This window comes from Ruditapes philippinarum, unplaced genomic scaffold, assembly GCF_026571515.1.
Source record: "Ruditapes philippinarum isolate M1 unplaced genomic scaffold, ASM2657151v2 ctg3653_1_1_1_1, whole genome shotgun sequence".
NCBI lineage: Eukaryota > Metazoa > Mollusca > Bivalvia > Venerida > Veneridae > Ruditapes > Ruditapes philippinarum.
In genome coordinates, this window is record NW_026865026.1 from 1 (window position 1) to 17540 (window position 17540).

Consider the following 17540-nt stretch of genomic DNA (forward strand, 5'->3'; position numbering starts at 1 on the left):
GAGTACAAGTGTGACATGAGTAATCCTCTATCAGTGATGTAACTGTCTCCTGTGGGCAGTGTAAAGTAAGTTGAGTACAAGTGTGACATGAGTAATCCTCTATCAGGGATGTAACTGTCTCCTGTGGGCAGTGTAAAGTAAGTTGAGTACAAGTGTGACATGAGTAATCCTCTATCAGGGATGTAACTGTATCCTGTGGGCAGTGTAAAGTAAGTTGAGTACAAGTGTGACATGAGTAATCCTCTATCAGTGATGTAACTGTATCCTGTGGGCAGTGTAAAGTAAGTTGAGTACAAGTGTGACATGAGTAATCCTCTATCAGGGATGTAACTGTCTCCTGTGGGCAGTGTAAAGTAAGTTGAGTACAAGTGTGACATGAGTAATCCTCTATCAGGGATGTAACTGTCTCCTGTGAGCAGTGTGAAGTAAGTTGAGTTACAAGTGTGACATGAGTAATCCTCTATCAGTGATGTAACTGTCTCCTGTGGGCAGTGTAAAGTAAGTTGAGTTCAGTGTGACATGAGTTATCCTCTATGAGGGATGTAACTGTATCCTGTGAGCAGTTTAGAGTAAGTTGAGTACAGGCTGTTATGAGTAATCCTGTATGAGGGACGTTACAATGTACTGTGTGTAGTTGAAACCAAGGTGCCATGAGTGATGTTCTATGAAGGATCTTACAATAAGCTGTGAGTAATGACGTGTAAGTGCAGACGAAGGTGCACAAATAATACTCTATGATGGATGCTACAGTATACTGTGAGTATTGTGAAGATAGCTAAGTTCAGGGTGCCATGAGTAATGTTCTATGAGGGATTTCACATTGTGAAGATAGCTAAGGTCAGGGTGCCGTGAGTAATGTTCTATGAGGGATTTCACATTGTGAAGATAGCTAAGGTAAGGGTGCCGTGAGTAATGTTCTATGAGGGAGTTTACATTTGTGAAGATAGCTTAGGTCAGGGGGGTGCCATGAGTTAATACTCTATGAGGGATTTTTCACATTGTCAAAGATAGCTTAGGTCAGGGTGCCATGAGTAATGTTTTATGAGGATTTCAAAATTTTCTTTCAGTGTTGTGAAAGATAGCTTAGGTCAGGGTGCCATGAGTAATGTTCTATGAGGGATTTCACAATAATGCTTTCAGTGTTTTGAAAGATAGCTAAGGTCAGGAAGCCGTGAGTTAATGATCTATTGAGGGATTTCACATTGTGAAGATAGCTTAGGTCAGGGTGCCATGAGTAATGTTCTATGAGGGATTTCACAATATGCTTTCGGTGTTGTGAAGATAGCTTAGGTCAGGAAGCCGTGAGTAATGATCTATGAGGGATTTCACATTGTGAAGATAGCTTAGGTCAGGGTGCCATGAGTAATGCTCTACGAGGAATTACACAATATGCTTTCTGTATTGTGAAGATAGCTTAGGTCAGGGTTGCCATGAGTAATGTTTCTATGAGGGATTTCACCAATATGCTTTCAGTGTTTGTGAAGATAGCTAAGGTCAGGAAGCCGTGAGTAATGATCTATGAGGGATTTCACATTGTGAAGATAGCTTAGGTCAGGGTGCCATGAGTAATGTTCTTATGAGGGATTTCACAATATGCTTTCAGTGTTGTGAAGATAGCTAAGGTCAGGAAGCCGTGAGTAATGTTCTATGAGGGATTTCACATTGTGAAGATAGCTAAGGTCAGGGTGCCATGAGTAATGTTCTATTGAGGGATTTCACAATATGCTTTCAGTGTTGTGAAGATAGCTAAGGTCAGGAAGCCGTGAGTTTATAATCTATGAGGGATTTCACATTGTGAAGATAGCTTAGGTCAGGGTGCCAATGAGTAATGGTTCTATGAGGGATTTCACAATATGCTTTTCAGTGTTGTGAAGATAGCTAAGGTCAGGAAGCCGTGAGTAATGATCTATGAGGGATTTCAACATTGTGAAGATAGCTTAGGTCAGGGTTGCCATGAGTAATGCTCTACGAGGAATTACACAATATGCTTTTCAGTGTTGTGAAGATAGCTAAGGTCAGGAAGCCGTGAGTAATGATCTATGAGGGATTTCACATTGTGAAGATAGCTTAGGTCAGGGTGCCATGAGTAATGCTCTACGAGGAATTACACAATATGCTTTCTGTATTGTGAAGATAGCTTAGGTCAGGGTGCCATGAGTAATACTCTATGAGGGATTTCACAATATGCTTTTAGTGTGAAGATGGCTAGGTTCAGAATACCGCGAGTTAAGCTCTATGAGGGATATTACCGTATGCTTTGAGGAGTGTAAAGTAAATGGAAACAGGGTGGCATGAGTAAGTTGCGTGATGTTACCGCATGCTTTAAGTAGTGTTAATTAGGTTAGTTAGAACAGAAAAACAGAAAAAAAGAAAAGTGAAGAAAATCTAGCTTCAGCAGAAAAAAATCGAATTCGTATTTGGTCTTCGGCTTAATACTTTACCCATTATTTATTTTCCAATTGTACAGTATATTTTAGCAACGGTTATCAAAAAGTTAACAACGATGAGCTGTAAAGACAAATCAAATTTACATTTTGAAAACTAGATCATTTTAAAAATGTCATCATAGAAATTTGCTTTGTAATTTACAAAACACGTATTTATCTTTCAAACTCATTTTCTAAAATTAATTTGTATATAAGTAGAACGATTATGTTATACCGTGAACATAATATACAAATTCTTCCAGCCTAAAATTTTTTTATTTCGTTTTCTTTCGGCTGGAAAACTCAAATGTTAAAAAACCAAATCAGGTAATTGTCATCTCAGCTGGTACTTCTGAAAGTCCCGCTTTCAATTTAAATTAACACCAGATTTCATCTGGTATGCACCTTTTCATTATCCCTCATGTACAGACTCAATGAAACCGAGTCTGCAATTTTCATGTAATTTTTTGTTGGTTACAATTTTTTCCTTTTATTTATTGTTGAAGTGATTATCCTGTCCGTGCTCTGCCTTGCACCCTGTCCTGTTTTTGTTTGGGGCCCTCCTGGGCTCCTGGCCGCTGGTCCTTGTTGCTGGGTCGTGTGGGGGTTGCGTTCATTGAACGCCGCCTTTTCTTGTTTATCTTGTTTATCATAATTAATATGCTTCCCTTTTCCCAGATTTTTGAAAGTGACAACCTGACAATAGTCTCTTATTGAAACTACCAAATGGCGTTTGCCTTTAGCATTTTTGTCTATTTTATGTTCTTTTTTTTGTCTTTTTATCACTCAATTTAGTATCGCTTCTCTCCCTTTTTCCTCCATCCGCCACGGCGCTTAACTGGAATGACCTTGACCTCGACACTGTCGTCTGCAACATTGTTGACCTCCAGCCTCTTGATGATTCCATAACGCTTTGGAAAAGAAGCGGCGATCTCGGCCGAGATTTCTTCAATCAGCTGCTCGGCTGCCTTAATTCCCTCTAATGCTTCAACTGATAATGAAACTGTGGGTTCTGGTGGTGAAGATGATGTGTCGGCCATTTTCTTCAACTGTGCCTCTATGTATAGAGCCATACCTGGAAAGAAGCAGACGAAAATATTGTTATTCACTTCAGAAGTGTACACATAACAAATACATTTTTTTAGTAAAATAATTTGTTTTTATGGATGAGATTGATTCTAGATTCTCTAACATACAACGGTTTTATTATTTCAGACATTGTTTTGTTTCTTACATTGCAGTGTCTATGATGCATACGACATTTTATTTTAGTAAAATGTATTTCAAACTTTGAAATAATTTTTCTACCAAAACAGTGAAATATGATTCCAAGAGTTGTTTTCCAAACATTAATATTTAAGAACTTCCAGATTATTTTAATTGCTGAAACAAAGAGGAGATTAATAAATGCACTAGTCATATTAACAGTAACACCGGTCCTTGCACGAGGGAATAGCAGAGGAGAGCTGCCAGGTTTTTACTTGCACTGGCGGATGAATATTACAAACGTGCGATGGTTTTTAGCGGGAAATTTACTGTCAGTCCCCGCAGACATGGAACGTCCCCACTATTCACTGAATTAGGAGGGAGGCGGGCGTGAAGGGGGGGGGGGGGCTTTCATTCACTAATGCATAACGGCATACTTTGTTGTTTTGAGAAATGTTTCTTCATTAATTAAGAGTTTTGGAGTATTATGAAATATCAATCAGCAATCTTACTTTCACTTAAAACAACGCATTTAAAGTAATTACCTAATTCAATTTTTCTTTTCATGTCTTGCCATTTCTTGACCTTTAATAAAAACGTCCTTGGAAATAGTGGAACCACTGCCACCATCTTTCTTGGACGCTTTGCTGGGGGTAACGATTCCTCATCCGGGCTTATGGAACGCTTCCTCTTTCTGGATGCATGTCTGAAAATATGAAATAATAGTTGAAACGTTTTCTTTCCACTAATTAATTGCAAAAATATATGATTTTGGTCACCACAACTTGAATTCCAACACATCTGTGTAAATAGGAGACTATTTCTTCAAACTGTAAAGTTCCCTTGTTTAGTACTGCGACTGCTTTGATGAGCAAGATCATGTCATCGGATTTATAACTAATATGTTATCTAGTATATATAATAAATTAAATTACTAAGCTTGCAGAATATGTAGTGATTTTCCATTTCACATAATTATAAAGTTATAAGTGTATATACAACGCAAGTTCATTTGATATTCTATAAAGACGCATATGTATTACAAAATACATAACAAAGCTAATATTTGTATTCAGTTGAACACAATCTTGAGCTTTAATGTGACCGAAAAAAAGAGTTAAGCTAAGTTCTTATCAATATAATAATACATATACATTTTTATAATGTATATATTTGTATTTTATTCAGTTACTTATATTTGTTACCAGAGACCTTCCTCGATTTAAGTCATAATGCTACCAAAAACAAAATAAATCTACAAGCATAAAATGCTCGCCAGAAACTATAAATTGAAAAGGTACTTACTTTAACATGTCTTGAAGACGTTCAACGCTTTGTGTTGTTTTCTTCATTGCAAATTATCGTCTGCTTGAAAATTGTCGTCTGCTTCAAAAGATTGCTGTATCTGTTTTGACGTTGTTAGCCAAAGTTACAACGACGTTATGACGACATCGTCAGTTACGTCACAATGTAAATACGTCATTGACGTTAGTAGGCTAAAGGGTACACACATTCTTTTATTTTTGGACCGTAAACGCCGCTTTTGAGGGAATGGCACTAACGTGTCACATTGAAGGTTTCAAGATAATCGCATGATGAACACATCTGCAGATGTTTCACCGTTTTCATGTTTAAATGTGGGACTTCTTATTCTCTTTAAAGCCGGTGTTTAAGGGGTGTGGACGGTACCTTGCACCTACCAGAACCGTCCAAGAACAAGCTCGATCAAGCCGAGCCTGCAACATTTTTTCAATTTTGTCGTTTTGGGGCGTTCTTTAGGGATTCGGTTATTTTTCTTTTGTACAAATAATAAGGTTTACAGTATTTTTAAATCATAGTGAAGTGTTTCTAAGTGGAATGCATTCATAATGTGTAAATTTGTCCGCATAGCTCAACCGGAAGAGCATCAGGTTAGTAATACAGGGGGCGCTGGTCCAATCCTTGGGCAGGGTGTTAAATTAACAGACGATCATCGGTTGTTAATGGGGTTATTTAGAATTTGTCTATCACCCTGTAATCAAAATCATGTTGGGAATTATATTGGCGGAGAAATAGGGTAGTTTAATGAAGTACAGGTTTAGTTATCAAGGAAAACCCCGGCTAGCACTGGACCGACCAAAAAAATAAAATCCGGCCATAAAAAATTAAAATTCTACATCTTAAAAATCCCACAGTAACTCACACAAAGTTTAGAATTGAAACATTGCAATCAACACGTCGTGATAAGTATTTGACGAGAGTTGTCCGAGAAGCATCGTGCTCCACTTTTCTTAGGACTTATGACGAAAGCAAAGTAGAAAAGAGGGCATTATTCTACTAAACTAAAAATATAAAAAATATAAAAAGGCAGATAGTTTAGAAAAAAATGACGTTCAGGGTAATCTTTCCTTTGGACCACACAGCCACAGACATCCTGACAAACTAAGGAAGATACTTTTATGCTGATAAGAAATAAGACTGTTAAAGTTAGCTCCCTTGAAACAAGAAGTGATGAAAAACAAGAAGAAAATTAAGATCAATCAGCATCACATTTGTAACAAATGGACGTTACTCACTGATCTTAAAGCATCTTGAATATAACTTACTTAATAGGGAGCTCACAGAAATGTCCAGTGATGAATGTTCAGGGTTTATAGGATAATGCTCAGCTCACATTATGCTCAGCTGAGCTGAGCACGACTCCTGTATGCTCAGAGAAGTGAGAGTAAGCTATAAGGAAACAGGGGCGCAAAAAATAATGCTGTATGAGTATGTTGCATAATGCTGTGAGTAGTGTGAAGTAAGTTGAGTCCAGGCTGTCATGAGTAATGCTCTATGAGGGATGTTACAATATGATGTGAGTAGTGTGAAGTAAGTTAAGCCTACGGTGTCATGAGTAATGTTCTATGAGGGATGTTACAATATACTGTGAGTAGTGTTAAGTAATTTGAGTCTAGGCTGTTATGAGTTACTCACTATGAGGGATGTTACAATATACTGTGAGTAGTGTTAAGTAATTTGAGTCTAGGCTGTTATGAGTTACTCACTATGAGGGATGTTACAATATGCTGTGAGTAGTGTAAAGTAAGTTGAGCCCAAGGTGTCATGAGAAATGCTCTATGAAGGATGTTACAATATGCTGTGAGTAGTGTTAAGTAAGTTGAGCCCAGGGTGTCATGAGTATTCCTCTATGAAGGATGTTACAGTATGTTGTGAATAGTGTAATGTTAGTTGAACCAGGTTGTCATGAGTAATGTGAGGAATGTTACAGCATGCTTTTAGTAACATTAAGTACGTAAAACAGGGTATATTATTATTATTGAAACATTGAGAAAATATAACGAAAAAATAGCATATACCATAAGCGGTAACACAATGCTACCGTAAACAATGTCACGTGATCACCCACCCCTGAAAAAGTAAACAAAAAATGTCGAGGATCTTTTTGAAAACATGTATTCTATTTTTAAAGGTTTGTGAATACGGCATACCATGGACATAATATAAACTCAACAAAATTCTACCAGCCTATAAAATTTATTTAATTTTCTTTTGGCTGGAAAGCTCAAATGTAAAATAAAACAACAACAAAAAAAACCACGTGGCTGTCATCTCAGCTGTTACTTTAGAAAGTCCCACTTTCAGTTTAAACTCACGCCAGTCTTTATCTTCTATGCACTTTTTCATTATCCCTCATGTACAGACTCAATCAAACCAAGTCTGCAATTTTCATGTAATTTTGTTGGTTACTATTATTTCCTTTTTTCTGTTGTTGAAGTAATTATCCTGTCCGTGCTTTGCCTTGTGCCCTGTCCTGTTTTTGTTTGGGGTCCTACTGGGCTCCTGGCCGCTGGTCCTTGTTGCTGGGTCGTGTGGGGGTTGCGGTCATTGAACGCCGCCTCTCCTTGTTTATCATATTTAATATGCTTCAATTTTTCCACGTTTTTGAAAGTGACAACCTAACAAGTGATGCCATGTCTCTTATTGAAACTCCCAAATGGCGTTTGCTTTTAGCATTTTTGTTTATTTTATGTTCTTTTTTTTGTCTTTTTATCACTCAATTTAGTTTCGCTTCTCTCCCTTTTTCCTCCATCCGCCACGGCGCTTAACTGGAACGACCTTGACCTCGACACTGTTGTCTGCAACATTGTTGACCTCCAGCCTCTTGATGATTCCATAACGCTTTGGAAAAGAAGCGGCGATCTCGGCCGAGATTTCTTCAATCAGTTGCTCGGCTGCCTTAATTCCCTCTAATGCTTCAACTGATAATGAAACTGTGGGTTCTGGTGGCGAAGATGATGTGTCGGCCATTTTCTTCAACTGTGCCTCTATGTATAGAGCCATACCTGGAAAGAAGCAGAAGAAAATATTGTCATACATTCCAGTAGGGTAACATAACAAACAATAAAATGTATTTTATTTAATTTAAGAGTTCCTTAAATGATTTGTTTCTTGCATTGCATCATCTATGATGCAGACGACATGATGTGTTCAAACATTCGCTAGATACATTTAGTTATGGCATGGCATGTTTATAACTTTTTTTTTACTTATTATTTCTCGTTAACGTTTCATTGGTGACTTTTATTTTAGAAAATTCCAAGTGTTTAAATTACAGAAACAAAGAAGAAAATTGTAACTGTGTGGTTGAAGGTGTGTGAGGCCTACAATTTACTGATGCATAACGGCATACTATGTTGTTTTGAGAAATATTTTTCATTAATAAAGAGATTTTGTGTTTTATGAAATATCAATCAATATTTTAATTTGCTTTCAATTTGATAAAAAGGATCGCAATTTCAATAACCACCTAATTTAATATTAATGACTAAAACAAAAGTGCTTTGGTATACATTTTAGCGGGGGAATTTAATGTATGTCCCTGCCTTGCTATTATTTGGATTCGAGACGGGGACTGAGGTGGGGGCAGGGGCGGTAGGGCTTTAATTCAGTGATGTATAACGGCATGGTTGAGAAATACTTCATTAATTATGTGCTTTGGTGTATCATGAAATATCAATCAATATTCTGAATTTACTTTCAATTAAATAAAAGAAATTAGAAACACAATTTCAATAATTACCTAATTCAATTTTTCTTTTCCTGTCTTGCCATTTCTTGACTTTTAATAAAAACGTCCTTGGAAATAGTGGAACCACAGCCACCATCTTCCTTGGACGTTTTGCTGGGGGTAGCGATTCCTCATCAGGGCTTTCGGAACGCTTCCTCTTTCTGGATCCATGTCTGCAAATAAGAAATTATAGTGAAAATATCTTCTTACCATTAATTAAGTCTAAAAATATGTAATTTTTAGACACTTTTGAATTCCAACAACTATATGCAAGAAGGGACTATTTCGTCAAACTGTAAAGTACCCTTTTTTGTTGTAACTAATTTGATCAGCAAGATCATGACACTACTAGATATATATATTACTTATTATGTTCCCTTACAAGTCATGGAAATAAGAATAGATCTGGTATATATACTAAATTAAATGAATAATTTCGGGAAAAAATATAATTTGATGTTGCAGAACATTTTGTGAATTTCTATAATATAGATCTATATACATGCAGTTATTAACTTAAAGATAAGACGGGTCTCACAACGTATGAGAATCGTGTAAGTGTATTTCCTATTCTAACAAGCGTATGAATATAAAAATACCTAACAGAGCTAGATATAATAAATTGTAGTCAATTGAACACAAGAGATTTCATGTGACCGAACAATGAGTTAAGTTTAGTTCTTATCAATATAATAATACACATACATTTTAATTATCGCCAGATACTATAAATTATACAGGAACTTACTTTAACATGTCCTGAAGACGTTCAACGCTTTGTGTTGTTTTCTTCATTGCAAAATGTCGTCTGCTAGAAAATTGTCGTCTGCTTCTAAAGATTGCTGTATCTGTTTTGACGTTGTTAGCCAAAGTAACAACGACGTTGTGACGACATCGTCAGTTACGTCACAATGTAAATACGTCATTGACGTATGTAGGTTAAAGGTCTCACATATTCTTTTACTTTTGGACCGTATACGCCGCTTTTCATGGAATGGCGCTAACGTGTCACATTGAATGTTCCATGATAACCGTCGTGAACACATCTGCGGATGTTTCTAAATTCAAAATTTCACCATTTTCATGTTTAAATGTAGAATTCTGCTTAAGCCGGTGCTAGGGGGCGTGAACGGTACCTTGCACTTTCCAGTACCGTCAATCAAACCGAGCCCGCAACATTTTCATTTTTTGTCGTTTTGGGCGTTATTTAGGGATTCGTTTTTTTTTCTTTTGTACAAATAATAAGGTTGATAACATTATTTTGAAGTTATAAAGAAGTGTTTCTAAGTGGAATGCATTCAAAATGGGTAATTGGTCCGCTTAGCTCAACAGGAAGAGCATCGGGTTAGTATTCCAGGGGGCGCTGGTGCGATCCTTGGGCAGGGTGTAATTTCTCCGTGAAAATTGATCTAAGCCACCAAGTCTAAGGCGATGGATCAACAAAATATAACATAAATCGTTTAACATCTGCATAAAATATAAAATTCTTAACATAAAAATCCACAGTAACTCCACACAAAATTCAAAATTGAAACATAGCAACCAACATGTCGAGTATTTGACAAAATTGTCCGACTTGCAGATTGCTCCACTTTACTCATTACTTGAGTTATGATGAAAGCAAAGTAGAAAAGGGGGTATAGTTCTACTAAACTGAAAATATAAAAAAATAAAAAGGCAGATAATTAAAAAAACGAGAACTGTCAGAAGAAAGTAACGTTCAACTATTCGAAAAAATTGTCACAACGGTGTTTCATTGAGTAAAATAATGCTTACTATTTGAATACATAAAATTGTCCGAAAAGGTCAAAGGCTTGTTATTAAGAAGTTTTATCGAATTAATCACTGTTTTTTTTATTATGAATGCTTAAAATTGTTCCAAAAAAGGAACAAACCCATCAGTAGTTATGGAGATACCAGCTTACAAACAAAAACTTTACCTAGAATTTCTAAGTTGAAAACATGATTATGAAAGAAAATCATAATTATGGGACTTGTGCCAATCATGTTAGCTAATCGCAGAGAACAAGTGTATGAAGTTTCAATCCATTCCCTACAGCAGTTATGAAGATACCAGCTTACACGCAAAAACTTAACCAAGAATTTCTAAGTCGAAAAAAGGGCATACATATGCAAAAAAGCAAATCAAAGTTATGGGATTTATGCCAATCATGTTAGATAATCACAGAAAACATGTGTGTAAAGCCTTCAGTAGTTATGGATATATCAGCTTACACGCAAAAACTTAACCAAGAATTTCTAAGTCGAAAAAGGGGCACTATTATGCAAAAAAGCAAATCAGAGTTATGGGATTTGTACCAATCATGTTAGATTATCATTGAGAACATGTGTGTAAAAGTTTTAATCCATTCCCTTCAGTAGTTATGGAGATTCCAGCTTACACGCAAAAACTTAACCACAGGGACAACGCCGACGCCGACAAATGGGTGACTGCATTAGCTCGATTATTCTAAGAAAAGTCGAGCCTTTGGTCTACACAGCCACAGACGCCCTAAAAAATTACAAACTAAGGAAGGAAATTATATGCAGTGGAAAAAAAATAAGATTGTTAAAGCTAGCTCCCTTGATGCAGGAAATGATAAAAAGAGTAGAAAATTAAGATCAACCAGCATCACATTTGTTATAAATGGTCATTACTCAGTGATCTTTAAGCCAGCTTGAATATAACTCCCTTTATAGGGAGCTCACAAAAATGTCCAGTGATCAATGTTCAGGGTGCTTAGCGAAATGCTCAGCTCACATTATGCTCAGCTGAACTGAGCACAACTCATGAATGCTTAGAGAAGTGAGAGTAAGCTATACTGAAGCAGGGGCACAAAAGAATAATGCTGTTTGAGTTTGTTGCATAATGCTGTGAGTAGTGTTAAGTAAGTTGAGCCTAAGATGCCATGAGTAAAGCTCTATGAGGAATGTTACAGTATGCTGTGAGTAGTTTTAAGTTGAGGCCAGGGTGTCATGAGTAATGCTATATGAGTTATGTAACATTATGCTGTGAGTAGTGTAAAGTAAGTTGAGCCCAGGGTGTCATGAGAAATGCTCTATGAGTGATGTATAGTATGCTGTGAGTAGTGTGAAGTAAGTTAAGGTCAGGGCGTCATGAGTAATGCTCTATGAGGGATGTTACACTATGCTATGTGTAGTGTAAAGTAAGTTGTGCCATGAGTAATGCTCTATGAGGGATGTTACATTATGCATGAGGGATGTTACATTATGCTATGTGTAGTGTGAAGTAAGTTGAGCCCAGGGTGCCATGAGTAATGCTCTATGAGGGATGTTACAATATGCTGTGTGTAGTGTGAAGTAATTTGAGTCAAGGCTGTCATGAGCGATTCACTATGAGGAATGTTACAATATGATGTAATATGGTATCATGAGTAATGTTCTATGAGGGAAGGTTCAATATGTTGTGATCAGTGTATGTAAAGCCCCGGTCACATATTCACGGATAATGCCACGGAAGAGCTACGGTCTAATCGTTCACGGATTACTACGGAAATGTGAAATTCCGTAGTCCGCTACGGTTCCAGTACGGACACACAACGGTATGAGCACGGAGTCCGACGGATTTACCACCAAAATCCCCAGGAGAGACACGGATTGTTACGGACCGACACGGTTTGATGCGGATCGACACGAATTAGGACGGATGCACTACCGATACATTATGGTCTGCTACGGTATAATCACGGCTAAGTACGAATAAGTACGGTCTGATACGGAGAAGAACGAATTGATACGGAGAAGAACGTATTGCCACGGATCTATACGGACCTAATACATTCGTCCACAATCTCTTGCATGCTAATTTTCAAAATGCCTCACAAGAAAAGAACACCTGGAAAACGAATTGCAGGGTTTAATGATTTCAGCGGAGAGGATTCGGCCTGATCTCGTCTGACCCCCGAGACACATCAGGTCTGATTAAAGTGAATTGCTTGAAGGACGCTGGGTCCTCAACAAGTTCGGAACTAAACATGAAGGCGTCTTCGTAAAAGCCCATCTTTAGTCCACCATCTCTCCTGTCCTCTCTTACCTAATTAGATATGGACTAGCAATCACTAAAAAAAAGGGTTGATCAAAACTGCGTCTCTTTTAATTTTAAAATTTGCTGTTCATTTTACAATAACATTAATTATCGTGAATGTTTATGTTTTAAAAATATGTAAAAGGCTTGTTAATTAATCTTCTTATAACTCAAGGGCCAGTGTCCAAGTCTTATGAGACACTTCGTTTCATGTACATATTTACTCAAATTTCACGATCCAATGTTTGTAAAATGTGTAACATTAAATTTTATTATTCTATTACTTGAATTGTAGTACGATATTTATATACATTTACCTCTATGCATGGCATCAAGCAGCTCGACCACTGCCTGCGCATTCTGAGCCATTTCAATATAAAGTTGCAGCCAGTAAATGGCAATTATCATTTATTGAATGTTCCCGCAAATATGTCTGTTTTTAACAAGAAGATAGTATCCTTGGAAAGTACATGATACTTAATTCATCCGTACTAAACAGTGGTGGACCGTACAAGTCCGTACGGTTTCGTGTTGCAACGCAATAAACCTTACAAGACCGTGCTAATCCCTGCCTCTCCGTAGTACAACGTATTACGATCGTGGCTTTCCGTATTAACCCGTATTAAAACCGTAGCTTATACGTAGGGTAACCGTACAAAAACGTAGTTCTCCGTACCAAACCGTGGAAATCCTTGACAAGTTGGTGGACTACGAATCAGTACGGACTAGTACGGTTTTCGTACGGACCAGTAAGTATCGGTACGTTTTAATACGGACTAGCAGGGATACGCTACGGTTGATTTTTCCGTAGCAAATTGTTGTGCATGTTCAAAAATTGACAAGGATCGCTACGGATATACCAGGACTACTACGATTGATTACGGTTACAATACGGAGAGCTACTGACCAGTACGGGTAGCTACGGACGATGCCGGAATTCATCCGTGGCTCTTCCGTGGGCGTATTCCGTGAATATGTGACCGGGATATTAGTTGAGCCCAGAATCTCATGAGTAATGCTCATTTGTAGGGGTTTACAGAAAACTGGGCGTTTATGAAGTTAGTCCGGTGCCCAAAGAGTAAAGTTCCCGCCCTGAAAGGGGGGGTTGGGTTACGAAAACTTTTTTTTGTAGTGTTTAAAAGGTTTTAAGTTTAAAGCTCTATTAGAGATGTTTCATATAGGGGATAAAAAAGAAAAAAAAACTTGGGGATTAAAATCCTGGGTAAATCATAAAAAAAGGGAATTATATACTTTTCTAAACCCGTAATGAACAAAAACTAACCGATCACCCCGAGTTTTGTTTTATATTGGGGAAAAAAAATAAAACCCCTAAATCCCCTTTTTTTTATTTCCCAAAGGAAATGGAAAAAACCCTTAAAATAAAATTTTTACCCTTTTCTATTTTTAAATATTTAAATTTCTTTATCGAAAATTTAAAAAAAAATTGGGAAAAGCCACTCATGTTGATCAAATTCCAATGTCGGAACGATCCTGGCAATCACATTCGTGCCCATGTTTTAGTTTATCACTTATAAAGGACAAGGATTTATTGCAATGTTTAAAAATTAAAACTCACCACGCTCTGTGGCCACAACCATTTCGTGCCAAAATGTTAAACCGCGCCCGTTCTCCCGCGTTGGAGTGCATGAAACCTTATTAAATTATTTTTTCCTTTCCAGAAATCACGGGTTAGGAAAAATGACACAAAAATCAGAGGTGATTTTTTTAAGGATCATTGACCGTTATAAAAAATCAAAAAATTTAAAAAATGATCGGGTTAGAACTTTTTTAAGTGATATAAAAATTGAACACTATAAACTTCTTAAAAATATCCCCAATGGTACGAGTTATAAAGCGATTTGCGCCAAAAAAAAAAGAAAAAAAATGTATTTCCCTATTTTATTTCGGGTCCTTTTATATTTTCCAAATGTACGTACAGTATTTTAGGGAAGCAAAAGGGTTTTTCAAAAAAATAACATTTTGGGGAGTTTATTTTGGGCTTTTTTTTTTGTTTGGGTTTGGTTGGGGGTTTTTCCCTCACACCACACATTTTTATCAAGGGCGACTTCCAACTTTTGGTAAGGAAGCCCTCGGGTCCCTTTCCGTGCTTTTTTTTCAGACACAAACGGGTACCCGAGTAGAACCGCCGACGTTCGCGTGTTATAGACAAATCAAGTATACATTTAAAAGAAAATTAGACTATTCTTAAGCTTTGTAGTTTACGTATTTATATCGTTCAAATAAATTCCATATAAGTAAAACGATTGCTGACATACCGTTGGCATAATATATAAACTCAACAAATTATACCAGTCTATAAAATATTTTATTTCCTTTTCTTTTGGCTGGAAAGCTCAAATGTTAAAAAACCAAATCACATGACTGTTATCCTGAAAGTCCCACTTTCAGCTTAAACTCGCACCAGTCTTCATCTCAAATGCACTTCTTGTTCATTATCCCTCATGTACATACTCAATCAAACCAAGTCTGCAATTTTCATGTATTTCGTTGGTTACTATTATTTCTTTTTATTTATTGTTGAAGTAATTATCCTGTCTGTGCTCTGCCTTGTGCCCTGTCCTGTTTTTGTTTGGGGTCCTTCTGGGCTCCTGGCCGCTGGTCCTTGTTGCTGGGTCGTGTGGGAGTGCGGTCATTGAACGCCGCCTTTCCTTGTTTATCTTGTTTATCATATTTAATATGCTTCACTTTTTCCAGATTTTTGACAACCTGACAAGTGACGCCATTTCTCTTACTGAAACTACCAAATGGCGTTTGCTTTAGCATTTTTCTCTATTTTATGCTCTTTTCTGTCTTTTCATCACTCAACTTAGTATCGCTTCTCTCCCTTTTTCCTCCATCCGCCACGACGCTTAACTGGAAACGACCTGACCTCGACACTGTCGTCTGAACATTGTTGACCTCCAGCCTCTTGATGATTCCATAAACGCTTTGGAAAAGAAGCGGCGATCTCGCCGAGATTTCTTCAATCAACTGGTCGGCTGCCTTAATTCCCTCTAATGCTTCAACTGATAATGAAACTGCGGGTTCTGGTGGCGAAGATGATGTGTCGGCCATTTTCTTCAACTGTGCCTCTATGTATAGAGCCATACCTGGAAAGAAGCAGACGAAGAAAGTGTACACATAACAAATAATAAGATATGATTGGATTGATGTATTCTTTAACATATAAGCTAATCACTGGATTGGGAGGGGGTGGGGTGTAAATTATTTACATAATTTTCATAAAAGCATACTATCTATTTTCAGAAATACTTCTTCTTTCACTTAGATCTTTGGTGTATTTAATAAAAATTTAATAAAAAGAAAATCACTATTTCAATAATTACCTAATTCAATTTTTCTTTTCCTGTCTTGCCATTTCTTCACCTTTAATAAAAACGTCCTTGGAAATAGTGGAACCACAGCCACCATCTTTCTTGAACGCTTTGCTGGGGGTAGCGATTCCCCATCTGGGCTTTTGGAACGCTTCCTCTTTCTAGATGCATGTCTGCAAGAGAGAAATTTTATAATTATGTTATTTAAGCACATTTTTCGGCTAATCAATTGAAGATCTATTAATAATTTGAATTGCTACGGTACATTGCATGTGAAAGTAATATGCGCGTATAAAGTCAGTTAAGAAAATTGACTGAATAAGTTAAAAAAATTAAACCAAATTAATCTTGTACAGTATGTACCGACTGTCTTTGCCATAGACTTTATCCGATTGTTTTTGATCGGGTTCGATTTTGTTTTGTTAGCGTATTCAAAATCGTAATTCTACCAAATATAAAATAGATCTTCTAGCATAAAATGATCGCCAGATACTATCAATCATATAGGTACTTACTTTAACATGTCCTGAAGACGTTCAACGCTTTGTGTTGTTTTCTTCATTATAAATTGTCGTCTGCTAGAAAATCGTCGTCTGCTTCTAAAGATTGCTGTATCTGTTTTGACGTTGTTAGCCAAAGTAACAACGACGTTATGACGACATCGTCAGTTACGTCACAATGTAATTACGTCATTGACGTTTAGTAGGTTAAAGGGTACACGCATTCTTGTACTTTTGGACCATACGCCGCTTTTCATGGAATGGCGATAAAGTGTCACATGGAAGTTTCCATGATAACCGCATAATGAACACATCGGATTAGTAATCCAGGGGGCGCTAGTTAGATCCTTGGGAGAGGTGTAATTTCTCCGTGAAAATTAACAGACGACATTGATCTCATCTCAAGTGGGATTAGCAGACGGTCACTGGCGAAGAGATTGGTACTAATAACTGGATTACTGATAAACTAAGACGGGAACAAATGGAACTAACCAGTACTGGTACCATATGAGGAATTATGATTATGGCCCGAGTAGGGCTCGAACCCATGATTCATGGGAAGAGAGGCAGACACCTTTACCACTATGGTTATTGTATTAATTTGGTCTATTTGATTTCATTTTTCAATGAATTACGTCGACGGTCACTTCTTAGCATAAGTTACACAATAAAAAATCTAATATTTTTTTAAGAATAAATAATAAGACAAGATGGAATTATTATCAATGAAAACCGCTAAGGCGATCGATCACCGAAATATAACCCAACCCGTTTAAAATCGGTGTAAAAAAATAAAAGCTATAAAACTAGAGTTCTTTACCTAAAAACCACAATAACTCAAGACAAAACCCAAATTTGAAACACACCAATCAGCAATGGACGTCCCGCTTATTAAGGGAGAACATCATAATTTTGTTAAAGTTATCTCCCTTGATGTAGGATAGCAGGAAATCTATAAAAAAAATTCCAACAAACTTT

The 17540-nt window shown here is 37.0% G+C and overlaps 2 protein-coding genes across 3 annotated transcripts; both read right to left on the reverse strand.

The window, feature by feature from the left end:
- Window positions 1-2692: 2692 nt before the first annotated feature.
- On the reverse strand, window positions 2693-4984 carry LOC132727600 (uncharacterized). The gene is made up of 3 exons (XM_060713159.1): window positions 4938-4984; window positions 4178-4338; window positions 2693-3501 (listed from the first exon to the last, which is right to left on the reverse strand). The coding sequence occupies exons 1-3, from the start codon at window positions 4982-4984 to the stop codon at window positions 3218-3220; spliced, it is 492 nt and encodes a 163-aa protein (XP_060569142.1). The 3' UTR covers window positions 2693-3217.
- A 2599-nt stretch (window positions 4985-7583) lies between these two features.
- Window positions 7584-17338, reverse strand: LOC132727599 (uncharacterized). Of its 2 annotated transcripts, none has more exons than XM_060713158.1 (3): window positions 16578-17338; window positions 8695-8855; window positions 7584-7957 (listed from the first exon to the last, which is right to left on the reverse strand). In XM_060713158.1, exons 1-3 carry the CDS (start codon window positions 16622-16624, stop codon window positions 7674-7676), a joined length of 492 nt encoding a protein of 163 aa, XP_060569141.1. In that variant the 5' UTR covers window positions 16625-17338; the 3' UTR covers window positions 7584-7673. The 2 variants fall into 2 exon arrangements, with proteins under 2 accessions (XP_060569141.1, XP_060569140.1); XM_060713157.1 differs by lacking the exon at window positions 16578-17338 and adding an exon at window positions 9431-9696.
- Window positions 17339-17540: the final 202 nt, after the last annotated feature.